General features: G+C 40.1%; 1 protein-coding gene across 1 annotated transcript in view; it reads right to left on the bottom strand.

The window, feature by feature from the left end:
* si:dkeyp-14d3.1 (transmembrane protein 132C) overlaps positions 1-18,245 on the bottom strand; it is a 147,000-nt gene that overhangs the window by 29,012 nt on the left and 99,743 nt on the right. The window contains exon 4 of the mRNA XM_017417096.3: positions 11,602-11,788. Coding sequence (XP_017272585.1) covers positions 11,602-11,788 — 187 coding nt within the window. The remainder of the gene's footprint in view (positions 1-11,601; positions 11,789-18,245) is intronic.

An 18,245-nucleotide genomic window follows, 5' to 3' on the forward strand; every position in this document is an offset into this window, starting at 1 on the left:
ATTGCAGAAGTGCACAATCTTGATGCTTCAGTCTTGAACATGTTTAAAAAACATGTGTGACAAATTTCCTCTCAAAATACACAGTTGTTGTGGGCGTCTCAAACCCATGTCCCACCTTTCCTAATTTTGTCAAAGTGTACTCAAATGAATTAAATCAATTGCGGGGGCAGCTGCTGAGGTGGACAGAAAGTGACCTTGAGGCGGGTATGTTGTGGGCAAAGGTAGAAAACTAAATGATGTGTGCCCTCAAATACAGTTTTGCAAGCCACGTACACGCTAATAAGCCATGATTTTCAAAGATTGGCAGCTCAAAACACAGCCGTCACAAATACTCTGAATTCAGTGAGACTGGAACAGGAAATTTGCCTATTTTCTTGCAATTGTCTCACAATTTGGAGTCACCACCAAGCCTCCAACAGTGACAGCCGAGTGAGATACTACATTAAATCAGTGTGCTGATGGAGCTTGTAGAAACAGTTTATAAATAGGCTTCAAAAACAAATATTATTGTCCAGACTGGTCTCCAAAGACCAACATAATCAACTGCAAATGCACGGGTTGAGAAATGAATTTACAAAAGAAAATATATATATTTCTGTTAAAGTTACTGTCTGTATCTTATGTACAGTCTATGATTGTGTTCTTTTCTGCAGCTATCCCCATTTTTCATTTGTTCTCCTCCTCAGTAATTACTGTGGGATTGAAAAAGCCACACTTATGAAACATATGTCTTTATTAGGATCTTAAAAGACATTTTACTCACTTGTTGATGGAGGTGTTTATATTTTACTTAATAGCAAATGTGCTATCCCAGCTAATAAAGACAGGGGTCTTTTGTTCAATAATCTGTGGGAGAACTGTCTGTCTGCTTTATCAAAGTTCTTTTTGTTAGCATTCAGCACGCTGCTGTGGCTGGTAATGTGTTCTGTGCCGTAATTTCTCCGTGTCTCGGCTGGATCTAAAAATAAGTGAGATTTATGGTGTCAGCCTGAGTGACATGGGCAGAATGAGAAGTAGCAAAGCTGTCCGTCCTGCTGTGACGATAGATTCTGCCCCAGCCCTGAGCTAACACATTCATATTCTGACCCCATGTTCCCCGCTCCAGCTACAAATGAACAGGTAAAACACATGTCAAGGCCAGGATTTCAGGAACTACGTATTTCATCATCCTGCAGAAACAAGAGTATAAATATGTGGTAAAGTTGGTGTTTATGCTTGGTGTGTGTCTGATCTGTTCATGCCAACATCCTACTATTGTAGCTAACAGTTTCTCCAGATACACAAAAACACAGGCCACAGAAGAAAATATTCCTGTAAACCAAAAAAAAAAGAAAGAGGCTTGATCTTGTGCTTTTACAACTGTGACTGAAGTCACAGAGTGAGTGTCTTTAAAATACTTGCTGTCAACTCAAGGGCAATGGCATGAAAAGGGCTATGAACTGAGGGTTTGCTTCTAATAAACGTTTTCATCCCCTGGTAATAAGTGAGCACATGTGAGAAAACCTAAAAGGCAATACATAAGTAGTGATTCGCGTGCAGACATTAAATGCCACTCAATGTCTTAGAGCTATTAAGTAGACAAAAAGAGACATGTCCTTTCATCAGTTTTTTTTTTCTCCACACTGTGCAATGCTCAACGTGAAACTTTCTTTCCTCTATTCCAGTGGGCGTTTAATTGGCTATAGAGGCGAGAAACATGGAGGAGAGTGGGAATAAAGGCCTTGGTAGCACTATGCAGAGCGATACATCACTGCATGACAGCGCATTGAAGTGGTGGGATGGTTGTGAAGCTAAGACACTGCCTTTTAATGAGGGTCTATCTCTTGCTCCCTTCTCTTGCTACTTCTGCTTTTCCCAGAAAGAACCATTTAATCTTCTGTCTTTATATTTCCCCTTTTCCCTGTTTCTTCCCAGTTGGTGGGATGAAGTTGGCCGGATTAAAGGAGCACCAAAAACCTCTCCACTTGGTTGCCGTCTCTCACTGTTTTTTTTACCACATCTCTAAGTGCTTTTCGGCCGTGGAATCTTGCTGGTGATACATGCTGGTGAGAAATCTATTCTGCTTGTTACTGACAGCCAATAAAGGGAGAGAGAAGTGTAAATAATGGTAGCATTGAGGACCAGTTAAGTTAGTACCTCAGTCAATAATTAAAGAGATCATACAAAGGGCAGTGCATCCACCGTCAACATACATGGTGCAAATCAACCAGACGAAATGACTAAATGTGCCAGAGTTAAGTTCTTATTCTTTACAGTAATGATTGTGTCATACTTTCTGTAGACACACAATCCTAACCTTTCACAACTGAGTGAAAAACATTTCCTTTACTGTTAGGATTTTTCATTATTGGAGTCATGTTTTCCAGCAGAATCCTTCCCTGCTGCTCAGTTTCTTTGATGTCCCTCAAAAACATCTTTTCTTGCTAAATCTGAATCCATAATGTAACCATTTAGATCAAGTTGTTGTCAAAAGCGCCTCTGACTGGAATATAAAGTTAAAGCTTTAAATTTCTTCTAAATTTCCATCCAGAATTTCACTCACCGTGACCAACCCGGAGCCCCTCCGCACAGCATGGCAATTAAAACGTTTCAAAACACACTTACCTGAAGAAAAGTGCTACAACTCACTCGTAGGAGGAATGAGTCAACTTTTGCTCACAACCTTCACAAGAACCACAACATCCTCTGAGCTGCTGGCACGGTTATGCAAGAGAATTGACACGACAGTTCATGGGGAGCATCAACGTTTTAGTCACACTGAATTGCTCTCAACAGTAAATTATTTATGAGTGCACATGATTTATGGGGAAACTTTGACTCCGGGGAGGTGTCACAATGACATGGTGCTGACAGGACAAATCCCACCACAAATATTAATTACACGATGATCTGTTCCTGATGCCTTACTCTACATGGCTTATTGACAACAAAATTTCATACTGCATTTCAAAGTGTATATTAAAAACCTGAGCAACATTTCATTCAATATAGAATGTAAAACAGTGAACAACCAGTTTTTACAGTTATAATACCCCGGTATCCAAAATCTGCATAGTTTATAGTGTCTGTGTTTGTAAATCAAATTTGATCAGAGTTTTGGAAGAATGGCACAATAGGGATGGAGCCACGCCACGCTCAAAAGCCCAGTAGCCATGAACTGCACCTCCTTCTTTGACGGGAGGCTTGGGAATATAATATAGCCAACCAAATAAAGGTTGCCATTTATTTAAAGTTTCTAGATGAGTTTCTCTGCCGTTCTTATGAATACCACGCTTGTGATAAATTTAGATCAGTGGGTCAGAGGAGAGGAGAAGATGTCCCTGATGAATTTAAACAATAAGATTAAGATATGGAGGAATCCAGGTCAGGGACTGGGGACACAACGACGTACGTTTCTGCACACCAGCGGGAGCTGAGGGGTTGGTGCGCTGGCTGATGCTGGCTCTGGTGTAGCAGTACTTCTCATATGCCCATGTTGTTTACTCACTGAGTAGGAGCCTGAATGCCAGAAGGCCCATCTCTGCCACTCTGCTTAATTTCAGCCCAGTGTCTGCCTCACACGGCCAATCGATGGAGTGTTCTTCACCGACAGCCAGCCATGCCTGTAGGGGGATGACCTCCTGATCTGTGTCTGATTTCTTCACCCATCTCCAATCTAGATCCATACTGCCAGCTTAGATGGGCTTAGATTGGCTTAGCTGCCCTATGGACACAAGGCGCTCCACACGCACATAGGTTAGCTCAATTGTAGAGTCCATTGGTATTAGAAAAACATACACATTCTTCTCAGGAGGATTAAAGTCTGAGCAAATAGAAGAGTGTTATAATGCCAAGTGGGATTTTTACAACTATCAATGCATGTAAGATATGGACATATGTCACTTTAAATTGATCTGTCAGTCTAGATGTTGCCCTTCACTTTAACCCACTTTAACATTGTGTGTGTGTGTGAGTTGTTGCAGGAACAGTTTGGAGAACTGAGATACAGCGGTAGAAATAAAGGTTGGTTTACAGCATTCAATTAGAAAGACCAAAATAAAAGGAAAGTAACAATCCATGGCAAAATGCACATTGCCTGCCACCTAGCATGCCCAAGGTTGGACTAAGGTTGACCCCCAAAATCAGTCAGTTGTATATGTGTATCCAGTGATTACTTTCTGAGATTTTTGTTTTAAATCCAAACAATGGTTCATGAGATATTTTGCTAATATACAGACAGACAGACAAACAGCACACACGCACAGGCAATCACGTGATCTCCTGTCTTTTATCGCAAAGAGCAATAACGTTTTCCACAGGATTTGGTCTGAACCATTTTGCTTCGGCATAAAGACAGCAAACGTTTACATAACTGTGATGTTTTACTCACAAACTGCGCTGTCCTTTTTTAGGTCATTGTTTAGGAAATGCTAAACAAGCAATTTGACCTCACTTGTGGAGAAGCTTTCTAAAGGTTAACCTTTTTTCTAATGTGGGCAGATGCCTTTTGAATGCCACTATAATGAGCAAGCTTTGAAAGGTAACACACCCAACCCACTCACCTATGGTATTTCAATTAGAAGAGGCCTTCAGAGTATATAGTCTGTACTGACTGACACCAGACTTGCCATTAAATCTCTGAATTTCTCAGAAGCAGCTCCTCATATGAGCAAAGCAACAAATGGGTAGAGTAGACCACCCACTCACTTCTTCTCTTGTGTGTGTGTGTGTGTAGTAACAGTGAAAATAAGTGTTGCTCCATTAAATGCGTTTTTGCATCTTGTCATAGCAAAGGTGTTTTACAACATAAAGAATCTAAAGCCATGCAGCTTCCTGTCTTGTCCTACATTAGAAAATCATGTGCCACGATCAGTTCTAATTACAACACATATTATGTCACATGTACATGACAGTGGTCTTAATTATTGCAACCATTTCATCATCAGCCTCTTGAGTATATGCTAATGGATTGCTCACTCGAGGTTGATCTGTCAGCCTCTTATTGTAAACTGTATGAGCCATTCTTAGTACAAAAAAAATGCAAATTCTTCTTCCCATTCTTTTGAAACCACAGGGGCACGGCAGAAGTGGAACTCAGTGGCCGAAATCAGGCAGTTCTAATAGCGAGCACAGTGCTCACTCTTGTGATAAAACAGTTTGCAATAAATTGTGCTCATGACGCATTTCTAGAGCATTAGCTGGCCTGTAAGTGCTCATGTCTGTATGTCTTACAATATGTTTGATAAATGGCTCTCTGCATTTTAGGTGCCCGGCCAAAAAGATGTGCATTGCAACAGAGGGAGGAGAATGGAAAAGAGTGAAATAAAACATTCATTGGACAATGTTGATAGATGACTTTATCATGTTAGAGCTGAAGTGGCCTGAGAAAGCCAGGGTGATGATGTATTGTTTAACAATACATTGGAGCAGTATGCGAATACAAACGGCTGCCTTCATTCCTCCTCATCTCTATGCCTGCGAACGCTCGTGTGAGTGAGCACAGTTTGGGTGTCTCGGCTGGAACAGGAAGACTGATGAGTCGAGATATGATGTATGTCCTGTCTTCCTGCTCCCTCTCCATCACCAGGCATCCACAGCATGGGTAATGACGATGAGGGCAGCCCGGACAGCGGCAGCATATTACTTCACAATGGTAAAAGATAATGAACTGGCCTCCTACTGTGCAGGGGAATCTACTCAGGCATCCAATTACTGCCTTTAAAATCCATCTTAAAATGACCCAGAACTCAAACACACATACGTCGCTCTTTAAGTAAAACTGAATGTCAACACAGTTGACAAGGGAGGCCTTGTCAACTGTGTCTACATGAGTAATATACTAATGGATGCTTGAATCAGGAAAAAGTATATTGGGATGAAAGAAATGAAGAAAAATTGGAGCAAATTATCTAAAAAAAAAGATGGGAAAAGTAAGCAGAGTCACAGATGACAGGAAGCCTTCGGAGGCATTTATTCACTCTAAACTGACTCAAACTTCTTAGTGCTCCTTTCATTTTGTGCTTTTGAAATAATTGCTGCATTTGCACAAGTTCAGCTTCACAGTTTGAAACTGGTGACAAAGTGACGAGCGGTGCTCTGAGGCCTCCTGGTGCAGGTAGGTATGTGGCAACGCACAGGAGGAGCCTTCTTCAAAGACAGCAGGGAAAAAAACAAAACAAACAAAAAGAATCCCTCTTTCTAAATGATGCTGCTTCTTTCCTACAAGTGTTACCCATGCCACAGATTATCACCTGGCTAGTGTAACGTAATAAAAAAAACCTTTTTCACAACCTATTAAGCAACGATGCAAGAATTTACAACACACCATAAACAAGCTCAAATTGGGTCAAACAAGCTAAAGTACTGAGTCATAAATATATTCAAACCCAAAATAAGCTTCCCATCACTATTAATCATGAGTTTCAGTATATTACAACCTTTAGAATAATGTAGACACCTAGTTTCTGAATTTCTTTTTTATGTTAAAGCACAATCGCAACAGTCTACATTTATGTCAGAATTCAGTTTGAGCTTATTAGTCTAATTAGAGCTAATTACAGATAAACAGACTCTAAAGAAACTGTTGTGTCAACAGATAACCTCAGCATTCTTAGTGAAATCTCCTGTCCTAACTTGATTTTATATATATATATATATATATATATATATATATATATATATATATATATATATATTGCCTTTCCTTTTCTTTCTTGTCCACCTGCATTTTCTGTCAACATCATCAGCCAAAAACATTTCCCATTTTAAAAGTTAAAACATTTGATACCCCCCAGACTGCAGCTTTAGGCAGCTTTCAACCAGGTTAGAGTCATAGTTTTATTTTTCTCAAATACTTGTATTTTTTTTTTTCTTTTTGTCTAGTTATTTATTTTACCTCCGGCAGGAAACAAGAAGCAAACAGAACTGGATATCAGGTTTTAATTGGGCCAACAGTTAGAGATGGGGAGAAATTTGACAGCGTTGCTCTGTTTCTGTTAGATCCATCAGCAGCGTGGCCAAAAGGAATAAACCGGCATAAATCGGTCTGCTGCGAAAAACAGATGCAGAAGTCATCAGTGAATTTAAAACCAAAAAAAACAACTAGGACCAGCGGGACGTAATTGTCGAGAATCCCGACTCACCATTGTGAGCCTGCCAGAGCTGCCTCTGCCTCAGCACAGCCTCGTGAGTTTGACGAGTGTCGGCTGGACATAAGAGTGCATGGTTTTACCTACAAGCATAATGATGAACTCTAAAACTTTAAACTCAAAACTCTTAAATGGTGGTCAATAAACTCTCTTTTACCAACATTGGTGTCACTACACTCTAACTTGAGAGTGCAGCCATGCCTGGTACGTTCTTGTAAAGCTCATTCAGTATTTGCGTTCAGAGGTCAAGACGTTGGACCGGTCTCACGTGTCTATTCCAACAATCCCAATTATCAGGCATGTTAAGGATGCTATATTCTGTGCTGTGTTTTATACACAGGTGTGTTACCTGTCTATCTGCAGTTCTGATACCACAGCGACTTCAGCTCTTTGTGAAGAAACCTGTTGTGTTAGAATTGGAACATGTTTTCTCTTGAGGAGGTGAAGGAGTGGGGTGATGTATCTGCGTATGTGTGTGTGTGTGTGTGTAAAGTAAGTGGGTGGGTGGTGGTGATGGTGGGGGGCAACGGCACTGCTTTTACATTACCTTACTTCCTCTTTTCTATCAACGACGAGTGTAGCAGGGAGGAGGGAGAGGACCTTATCAGTGGGCCTTTTCATGCTACAGTGATCCCAAGTAATCTAATTCAGCCTTCCTCTTTCTCGCTTGTGTGCTCCTCTCACGTTGGTGCATGCAGATTGCAAAACCCATGCCTGTGTGTGTGTGTGTTTGTCTGAGTGAGAGAGAGAGAGAAAGAGAGAGAGAGAGAGAGAGAGGGGGTAAAGAAAAAGGGGACAGTGGAAGACAGACAGAGTTAATGAGTTCTGAATGTGTCTTCAAGTATAAATATTTGCTTTGTGTGTTTCGTCCTGAACCCTGGGTTGGTTGGAGATGATCTGCACCCCAGGACATTGTTTGTGCAGGACGTGCTCATGGAGGGAAATAAGGTAGAGAAGTAAAGACGAGGTGTGCTGCCAAACTCAAGGTGAGACAAAATAAAGCCGAAAAGTCATTACAAATCCCTCTCTTTAAAGTAAAATTCAACTTATTTAACTTTTTATATCAGCATTTTGTTTTGAATAAATTGATCCTTTTCAGTGCACCTTATCCACACATTCACCGACATGGATTCACTGACAAATCAGTGGGGAGGGAAAAAGGGAAAATCAAGATATCTGTACATGTAGCGAACACACACTCGCACACCTTTATCTTAATTTATCTCCTTCCTAAATTATTCTGTCCATAACTGATTTAGCCAAGTTCAGCAAATAATTGTAATAACGGGTTCACCGAGATGGATTGTTGCCTCTGTGATAAAAAAACTGCAGTGATTTATTAAGAGCAATAAAACCGCTTCACTATGTAATACGAGCTGAACTCAGAATGAGAACGCAGGCATTTCGAGGACTGACTGATGAGCGGATGAGAGAGTGTGAATGTGTCTGCACTCGTTCCCCACAGTTCACGTTTAACAAAAACAACACGGGCAGTGTTTTCACTAATGGGGCACGACCTCACAGCTGAAAAATGAGACAAAATCAATGGGAAACAATCTGCTCAAATCTGTTTTTTTTTTTTTTGCTTTTTTTAAGAGCACAGCCTTTCCAAGAGAAACATGCAAATCGTCTTCTTGCGAGCCGAGGATGTGGGAGCAAACTATGAATTTCTAGAGCAACGAAAGCAGGGGCTTGATACATCAGAGACATGAAAGGGAGCTCGAGCAACACAAGGAGCATTAAAGACACTGCTTCAATTATCCTGAGAATGGATCTGTGGGTGACGATGCCTCGTGCTCCTCTAAATCCAGGAACAGCCACCCACAGGCGTGTATCCTCCGCACGGCTGGGGGGCCAATAACTTCGACAACAAGAACTGTCAGGTCTCTATCAGTCAGATCAGGCCAGCCAGAAAATAAATTAATTTTTAATCTTTAGTAATCAGCGCAGATGTGACAGTGGGTCTTTGTCTTCAGTCGATACAATCGACGCCTCTCGTTCAGTCGCCTGGATGCGACGCGCCTGATCCGTGTCAGTCGCCGGGATGCGCAGCGGCGCTACAAAGGCGGATAAAGGTTACCTGTGCGAACTTCTATAGGAGCAGGTTTTTCCACTGCACACTCCGCGAGTCTTGCTGAGGGAGACACACAGCTCCAGGCTTACCCTCAGGTCATAGACAGCTGCCGGATTCCAGCTCAAAACTACAGATGTTCACTTCCTGGCCTGCTTCTGAAAACCTTCTGTAAAATATTACCTCTGTCTTTTCTATCAAAGCTGCACTCGTCCAAGAGGTGTTCAGATCCAGGACTTGTGTAAAGATAATTCAACCTGCTCTGTGAAAGGAGATACAAAAAAGGGCCTATCGAGTAAATACGTTATTTATAGTCTAGAAAATACACTTTCAATATAAAAAAGCAATTTTGAAGCCATCTGATGCATCTAAGAAAAAGCATTTACAAATATATAACTGGTTGTTGAAATGCGAGGGTGATAATATTTTTGCTGGTGTCTGTGTGTGAATGTGTGTTTATTTGTCTGTTAGCAAAATATCTCATGAACCACAGAGCAGATTTAAATGAAACGCTTAAAAAGTAATCATTATATATACATTTACAATTGATTAACTTTTGGAGACATTTCAATTAAAGATGGCCGTCACAGTTTACCAACTTCACCAAACACAAAAATGGCTATAACTCATTCAGTTTTACAGGTATTGAGCTAAAATTTGGTGTGATGGTAGTTGATAGTCATTCAATATACATACTCTGAGTACTTCACATTGTGCAACACGTTTTATTAAATTTTTGGCATTACTGTTGTAGTCGACCCTATCTGTCTGTTAGCAAAATATCTTATAAACTAATAGAGACATTTTAATGAAACTTTCAAAAAGTAATCATTGGATGTACATCTACAACTCTTTAACTCACGGAGTCAACCTGATTCAGGATGCTGCCACAGCTAATCCACATTAGCCCACACACAAATGCCCATTACAACCATGGAGCTGAATATTGATAGTAGCTGGGAGTTATTCACAACACATACTCTGAACACTGTGGGATCATGCAAGATCTTGTGACACCAAGTATAATTGTTAGCTTCAAGGTTTGACCAAAAAGGCTGTAACTGCGCCTCTTCACACCATCAGGTGATCCTAGTTGAAAACTCTGGCAAAAAAAAAAGGGTTTTTTTTTTTTTCAGTTTTGGAATGTCATTTATTTCCTGGCCTTTGAAAAGGCCAGGAAAACAACCTGAGCTCTGAATACAGCTGGTCAACACTGTCAAGACGTGAACTAGAAATTTTCTGCTTTCACAAATATTACTGCCCGTAGATAAATTCCTTATTCATATACAGATATCTTAATTCAAAAGGTGGCAAGATTGTTTTGTAGCCCCTGAAAGGAAATCTGTATTTTTTTGTCATGTACATACGTTCATATGTATAAAGAACAGAGTAAAAAAATTTATCTATCTATCTATCTATCTATCTATCTATCTATCTATCTATCTATCTATCTATCTATCTATCTATCTATCTATCTATCTATCTATCTATCTATCTATCTATCTATCTATCTATCTATCTATCTATCTATCTATCTATCTATCTATCTATCTATCTATCTATCTGTGTGTGTGTTATTTTACTCTGTTCTTCATCTTCAGATATCGTTTGTAAAGGACCAGTACATGGATGGAACAGTTTTTTTCCACGTGGTATTAGCTTTTTATGCAGAGATGAAGAGAAAAAGGGAATACCTTTTGTTTTTGTGATTTAATCTTTGTTCGTGTGTTGGATGCTGTTAATGCGTCAAACATCTTTCATGTCAAACATTTGAAGAAAGCTAAATTTTAACAGTATATTAACACGATGAAAAAAAAGTACATTTATTTTCTGGTAATTAAATTTCTGGTAAATGTATAAAAAAAAACACTTAAATAAAAATGCACCATTGATTTCAATGGATACTTAGTGAAAACCGACAGTATTATTGAGTCAGAATATAAAACGTCGTATTTTCAATGAGAAAAATGTACTTTTAGCACAAAGTTTTAATTGTAAGATGAATCCTCACTGAATACTCATCATGTTGATTAAACTAAATGTAACTGAACCACAAGGATCGCAATGACGCTGGGTTTAAAGTATTAACAGTCCAAAAAAACATGGACATTTTGATCATCGGTTTTAGTCGTTAAAGTAAAAGCAAAAATTATGTTGTTTTCACTCCCTTTAACACTTGATTGCAACTGTATTCATTTTGTTCTCGAAGACAATTTAATTAAAGAGTGGTCATTTCTAAAACAAATGTCTCTGCTTTATGTTCTGACAGCGCATACGCACATGTTGATTGAAAGTGTACATGTAGAACATGCTGCTTTACATTCCCAAGATGTATTGCTTCCCGTTCAGCGCGGTGAGTGATGGATTTCGTTGCTGCGCTCAGCTGGAAGCGGCATCACTCACCATGGCCAGAGGCACGATGCCTGCCAGATCCTCCTGAGCCAGGCGGATCTCCGTCTCCGCCTCCGGAGTGGCGGCGCGACTGGCCGGGTACTCCACCTGCCAGGCCATCCAGCGGCTGCCTGTCGGCTCTGGGAAGCTTTCCATTTTCAGATCCACCTGGAGCACCCTCTGAACTCCCGCCTCAGATCTGCGTTGTGAGGGGGGTAAAATGAGAGGGAGAGGGTAAAACAGATGACTGGGCGATACTCTGAGAAAGATCAAGTACTGTATGCGCCTGACTGAGAGTGTGTTCATGAACTCATTATCACCCGCCGCCGAAGGCAAAAGGGCAGTAATGCTTCCTCTGTGTGTGTGTGTGTGTGTGTGTGTGTGTGTGTGTGTGTGTGCAAGTGAGTACAATTGTTTCCTTTTTGTGTTAGCAAAATATCTTATGAACCACTGGACGGATTTCAATGAAACTTTCATAAAGTAATCACTGGATAAACATCTACAATTTATTGACTTTTTAAGTCAGTCCAATTCAAGATAGCTGCCACGGCAAAACGACCTTAGCAGACACAAGACGTACAATAACTCAGTCAATTCTGCAGCTATTGAGGTAACATTTAGTGTGGTGGTGGATGAGTCATTCCCAACTTTTATTCTCAGAACGAACTGATTGCCAAAGACTTATTCTTAAAACTTTGCTTTTAACTGGGAGTGAACTTTGTCTCTCTGTTGGCAAAATATTTCTTAAACCAGCAGTCAGATTTTATTGAAACTTTTAGAAACTAATCACTTGATAAACATCTGCAACTGATTAACTTTAGCAGTCAATCCGATTCAAGATGGCTGTCACAGCCAAATGATCTTTAGAAAACACAAAAATGGCTCTAACTATGCTAGTTTTGCAGATATTGAGTTAAACCTTTGTGTGCCAGTAGCTGAGACTAATTCACAATATATACTCAGAGCACTACACATTGAAAGACATCTTTGCTTAAAACCTTGGCATTAACTTTTTGCATCAACCCTGTTGGGGTGTTAGCAAATTATCTCACAAACCATTTGATGGATTTTAATGAAATTTTCAGAAAATAATCATTGGTGATACACCTACAACTGATAAACTTAGGATTATCCACAATTCAAGATAGTTGCCAGAGCTAATCAACATGATCCTACACAAAAATGGTTTTAGCTCAGCCAAATTTACAGGTACTAAGCTAAAGTTTCATGTGGTAGTAGCTGAAAGCCATCCTCAGCAGTGCTAAAGGATCTTATAATATTGCGTAAGATTTCTCCTGTTTTCCAATCTTTAACACTCTTGCATTAAAGTTGGTAGACTATATGAATTCCTTTAAAGAATGCTGGGTGTTTAATTCGAGTTGATCGTGACTAATAAGATTTAAAAGGCTGACGAATGTGTGTTGGGTTCAGATCTAGAGCAGAATTTGTCACCAACAAGATTCTTCAAAATGTCAAGTTACCCCCAACCTCACCCAAAATTCTCTCTTTTTTTATCCTCTCATTTTTCCTCTATGAGCTCTGTAAGCAGAACCTACAGCCGATTCTCTCCGAGCAATTTAAAGGAGTATTTCACCACACATCACCCCTGCTAACGCGTTGACGGCTGGGTTTGTCGCCGCTGCCCTTGTTTGCTCTAGAGAACTGTAAATACACGGCATGCCTCGGCACGATCCACGGCAGACCTGAATTAAGTCAGACAAATGGGGAGCGTTGCTAATAAAATTTCCCATGGCGCCATAAGTCTCCGGTGCTCGCAGTTTAAATATAGGCCGGAGGCAGGAAAGGTCAGCGTTACACAGGAGCCCGAGGAGATGGGAAATGGCACGAGATCCGTTAGCCACATCCCGTGTGTCAAATGGCAGGACTCCTGGCCAATATATTTCACGCACGCCCTCTGTGGCACGCTGGTGCACAGCGCCATCATGTAATTTGGTGAGTGGGAGAGACACAGAGAGGAGGAGAGATAAATAAATCCACATGGATCCACTTTATTTGGAGAGAGTAGCCTCTGTGAATATAATGTGTACAAAACACAGACGCCTTGGGCAGAAAACTAGAGCATTTAAAGCCAAATTTGATTAGAATTAAAGGCCTAGCATTCCCTTGAATAATAGACATCACCCACCACCTTTCATACCAAAGATTTAGACAGAAATCATCTTATGATGATTAGTTATAAAGCTTTGGTCAAACCTTGTAAATAATGTCATGCACAATCTGATGTAATCTTGGAAGATGATATGTCAGCTACTCCAATTCTAAGCTCAATATCTGTGGTATTCACTGAGTTAGAGCCATGATTGTGTTGGCTAATGTCAATTAGCTGTAATTAGCTGTAAATGAGTTGTAGATGTACGGGCACTGATTACTTTCTGAGAGTTTCATTCAAATCAGTCTGCTGGTTCATGACATATTTTGCCAACAGTACGAACGAACACAAACACTCTGACACGGGCAAAAGCATTATTGCTGTGTCTTTGTCTTCAATGTTAATCAATGCCATAAAGCGAGATAACACAGTGTTGGAAAGACAACTCACGCAAACATACAACATCCTAAATTATAGAAAAGGCTCCTTGAAACAGTCAAATGATGAAACAACTCATCTGCTGCTTTCATATTCACCCAGAATGCTGCTTCGTTCTCATAACATTCACTTTTACACTAAGAGAATAAAGAATTTGTTGCACAGCAGAGCACAACAACCCAATTTTCACATCCAGCAGAGGTGTATATAAATAATTAAGATGACAACCAAATAACTCGTGTCACATTTCATAACATCGCGGCAATCAGGGTAGCGAGCTGTTGAGGGTGCAGGATAAGAGCGTGGACTTACATAACTGGCCCACAACGCTTCAAAACAAAACAAAACAGATGCTTATCTTTGTTTGCAGACCAGTGAAACCGCAAGGTTCGTGTGGCAAAAAGGCAAGAAAAGTTAACAGATGATGCACTAAACATTCCAAAATAAATCTCTGAGTGCTCCATAGTCACCAAATGTCACACAAAGCCTGTGTCAGACATCCTCCCAAACAGCCGACTCTCCTCTAAAATGGCAGATTTTTACTGCAGGCAGGTCGCTATGGGAAAAATCACACACTTGACAAGAGAGACAGTCTGAAGAATGGAAATGGCTGCACAGCAAAAAGATGTGCTTATACTGTACTTCCAGCCCTTCCAGCCCTTCCAGCAGGACTCACACCTTTTTGCAAGTTTATGGGTTTCCAGAAAGGACAAGAAAGTCAGGTTTTCATCTTTTTTCCCCTCTCCTTGTGTAATCTTGTTGTCAGAGTTTATTACCATGTGTGAGTAGTAGTAGTGTTCTCACCGAAAAGGTGCAGGCATTTGCCATAAAAGAAGAATGACTGACAAAGAAGAGGAGGTGCACTGTTCCCCTGTGCATTAATAATGCACAATCCACACGGAGGAGGAATCACAATTAAACTTTAGTCATGAACTCCAACAGAAAGCACCTCTTGAATAAATTGAAGTCATTCTAGAAAAAAGGTGCTGTGGAAAATAAAGTCACCTTTTTTTTAACATGTTAAAATACCTAAAATAACAAGATAAATGATGTATTCGTATGACATTGAAATGTCAGGTAGTTATTTCTTCAGCTACAAAAACTCAAACTGTATGAAAAAAACAATCAAATCACACTTGCTGGATAAAAAAAAAAATCACCTGCTATTAGCACGATGTGTCAACTTTGTCTAGTGTAAGCTATAATTATCATCTGAATTTGCTGCTTGGAATGAAAAATCAAAAAGACGTACCATTTGAAAGATGCCTGATTATGATGAATGAGACACAAGGATGCCCAAACTTACGATGGCCTTGGTTTGATACATAAGTTACTAAAGGTCTCGTGTTTCTTGAAGGAATGCATGCCAGAGTTTTAGACTAAGATTATCTTATGTTGAAAAATGACGTTGAAAATAACGTTCTGCGTGATCTCATGTCACGCATATATGCATATATGTCACAGACAAAGTATGTTTTGTGAATGACTCTCAGTTACTAATACATGAGATAATAGCTCAACATCTGTAAGACTGAAGGAGTTATAGCCATTTTGGTGTTGGATAAGGCTGATTAGCTGTAGCAGCCATCTTAAATTAGATTGACTCCAAAAATTCATCAGTTGTAGAGGTACATCCAATGATTGCTTTCTAAAAGTTTAGCCCAAAACGCTGCTGCACGTCTTTTAACAGGTATTATAAGACATGATCACATCACTCCAGTTTTAGGAGATTTACACTGGCTGGCTGTCTCTTTCCATATTAATTTTAAGATTCCTTCACTAACGTTTAAGGTTTACACTGGTTTGGCACCCACCTGTTTAAGTGAATCGCTTGACTTTTATGACCCCAAAAGAGCACTGAGATCATCCAGCCAGATGCTCTTAGTGCAGTCCTTAAAGAACAGAGAGGATTGGGCTTTCACAGAGGCCACTTGTAAAGCACTTTGGTGTAACTTGTTGCTTTTCAACGCGCTATAGAAATAAATTTGACATTGACATTAAAATCGATCCAGAGGTTGTTTTTTTTTGCTATCAGGTAAACAGTGTTGACTCCAACAAGTCACGGTAAAGTTTTAAACATTGATATCATGTGAACAGTTTGTACTCAGGATGTGTTGTGAAGGCCTCTCAGCTACAACCAAACCAATTTTTAGCAGATAATACATAAAACTGACCCAATCACAACCATTTTTGTGATTTATAAAGTCTGTCAGCTGTGGTGGTCATCTTGAATTAGGTTGTTAAACATCTTTAGATGTTCATCCAATGATTACTTCTGAAAGTTTCATTAAAGTACATCCAGTGGTTCATGAAATATTTTGCTGACAGACAGAGTTAACTTTAAATAGTTGAGGCAAAAGTTGAAACAAAACAAGTTTTGCCCACTTTTGTCTTTCAGCAGAGAGTGCTAAAAATTGTGATGGTTCTCAGTGTACAGAATAAGGGTTGTAACCAGGATAAATACAATATGGTCTCTTTATAGAATTTTTATGATGACTCCTAAAAGCCTGCTCCTATTTAGCCAGCCAATAATGTTTAAAGCAGATGGTAAAAGAGAAAACAGTAAACAGGCGTTTTAGTCCCTTGAAGAAACTCGGAAAACTCATCCATTTTTCGACACAGGTCATAAAATGAAACCTGGCAGGAATAACGGTGTCAGGAAGAACTTTAAATCTCTGACTCCAACTAAAGCAACTAGCCTGCCACCATGGGTCAAACTTTTCTTTTCAGATCCACTAATGACATGACTCACTGGGGAAAAGTGTTCATTTCTCTGTCACTTCCAGCATGGGGTCTAATTCAATTAGCAACAAAGGGCCTGTGGATGCGTGTCACACAGCTGGCCTCAGCCTGATAATTATCTGTAAGCTAGTCGCGCTTTGACTATATCTGAAGCCAGACAGACGACCAGAAGGCAGCCAAAGGCAAGACGGAGAGGCTCAGTAGACAAGAGGCCCTAAAGTTGGAAGCAGCTGGCCCTCTGACATGAGAGACCAGACTGGCGAGGAAAGCAAACTCGACAAGGTACTGCTGGAGACAATGACAATGGACTCACTCCAAACAGCGGAAAGGCAGCGGATAGGATGCTGTTTAGGCAGAGTCAGGATGGTCATTAATCACAGTGACACCAGCAGATCTATAGCACATGCAGTGACACACAATGAAACACACGTGAATAGCTCAGCATCATAATGCAGTTGTTTAAGATGTGTTATGTAGCATTCAATACATCAAAATGACAACATCATCCTAATGATCATTAGACATGACATGTGCAATTATGATGACAGGTTGCAGCCTCTCACACCACTAGGTCCGCAGTTACATGACAATGCCAGAAATATTAGATTCATTTCAGTTGTCCGTATGAGTAACTTCACATACAATCTATTATTTATCTCTCCTTTCACTAATCTGCAGTGTATTTGAAAAGATAAGCAGCCAAATTTCTTGTTGTAATTTAAAAGGATGCTGGAGCTGATTACAATTGACTCTGGGCCAGAGGAAATATAAACCCTGAACTGGCTGACCAGATAATTAGAGAGCTGACACACCTCACTGGAAAAACACCAACTGATGGTGCTAGAGGTGACAGTGTGCTGGTACTATACATCCGCATCTCTGCTGCCATGGACAACCCTGCAGACTACTACAAGAAGAATAGATAGAATTTCAGCCTTCTACAAACAACTCTAAACAGAGAGACTGAGTGAGCAGACTGGTTAAATTTATGCCTTATTTATCTGTGGGTTTGTGATCCTGCAAGTTTAATGCGAGACACTTGAGTTGGTAAACCTTTTTAGGGTTTTTTCTCATTCTCTCTTGCTGCAATTCAGAGTGTAGGTCACAGTGAATAGTCTGGGTGTCATGTATTGCTAAATGAAGCTAAAGCCAATAAACTTGAATTGTAGTTGCTTTGTTTTGAGTCTTTGGTGCTGAAGCTGTTCAGCAGCAGTTGCACGTGTGAAAGATTTGTAATTTTTTTGTGATAGTTCTGTTCACTCCCAGTAAAATTTGGTCCAAAATTTGTTTGTGCATCATTCGTTGGATATACACACACACACACGTCAATTTAGTGCAATGTCAAGTGCAAATTGGCACATCTTTG

Source organism: Kryptolebias marmoratus, linkage group LG1 (assembly GCF_001649575.2).
Source record: "Kryptolebias marmoratus isolate JLee-2015 linkage group LG1, ASM164957v2, whole genome shotgun sequence".
Classification (NCBI taxonomy): domain Eukaryota; kingdom Metazoa; phylum Chordata; class Actinopteri; order Cyprinodontiformes; family Rivulidae; genus Kryptolebias; species Kryptolebias marmoratus.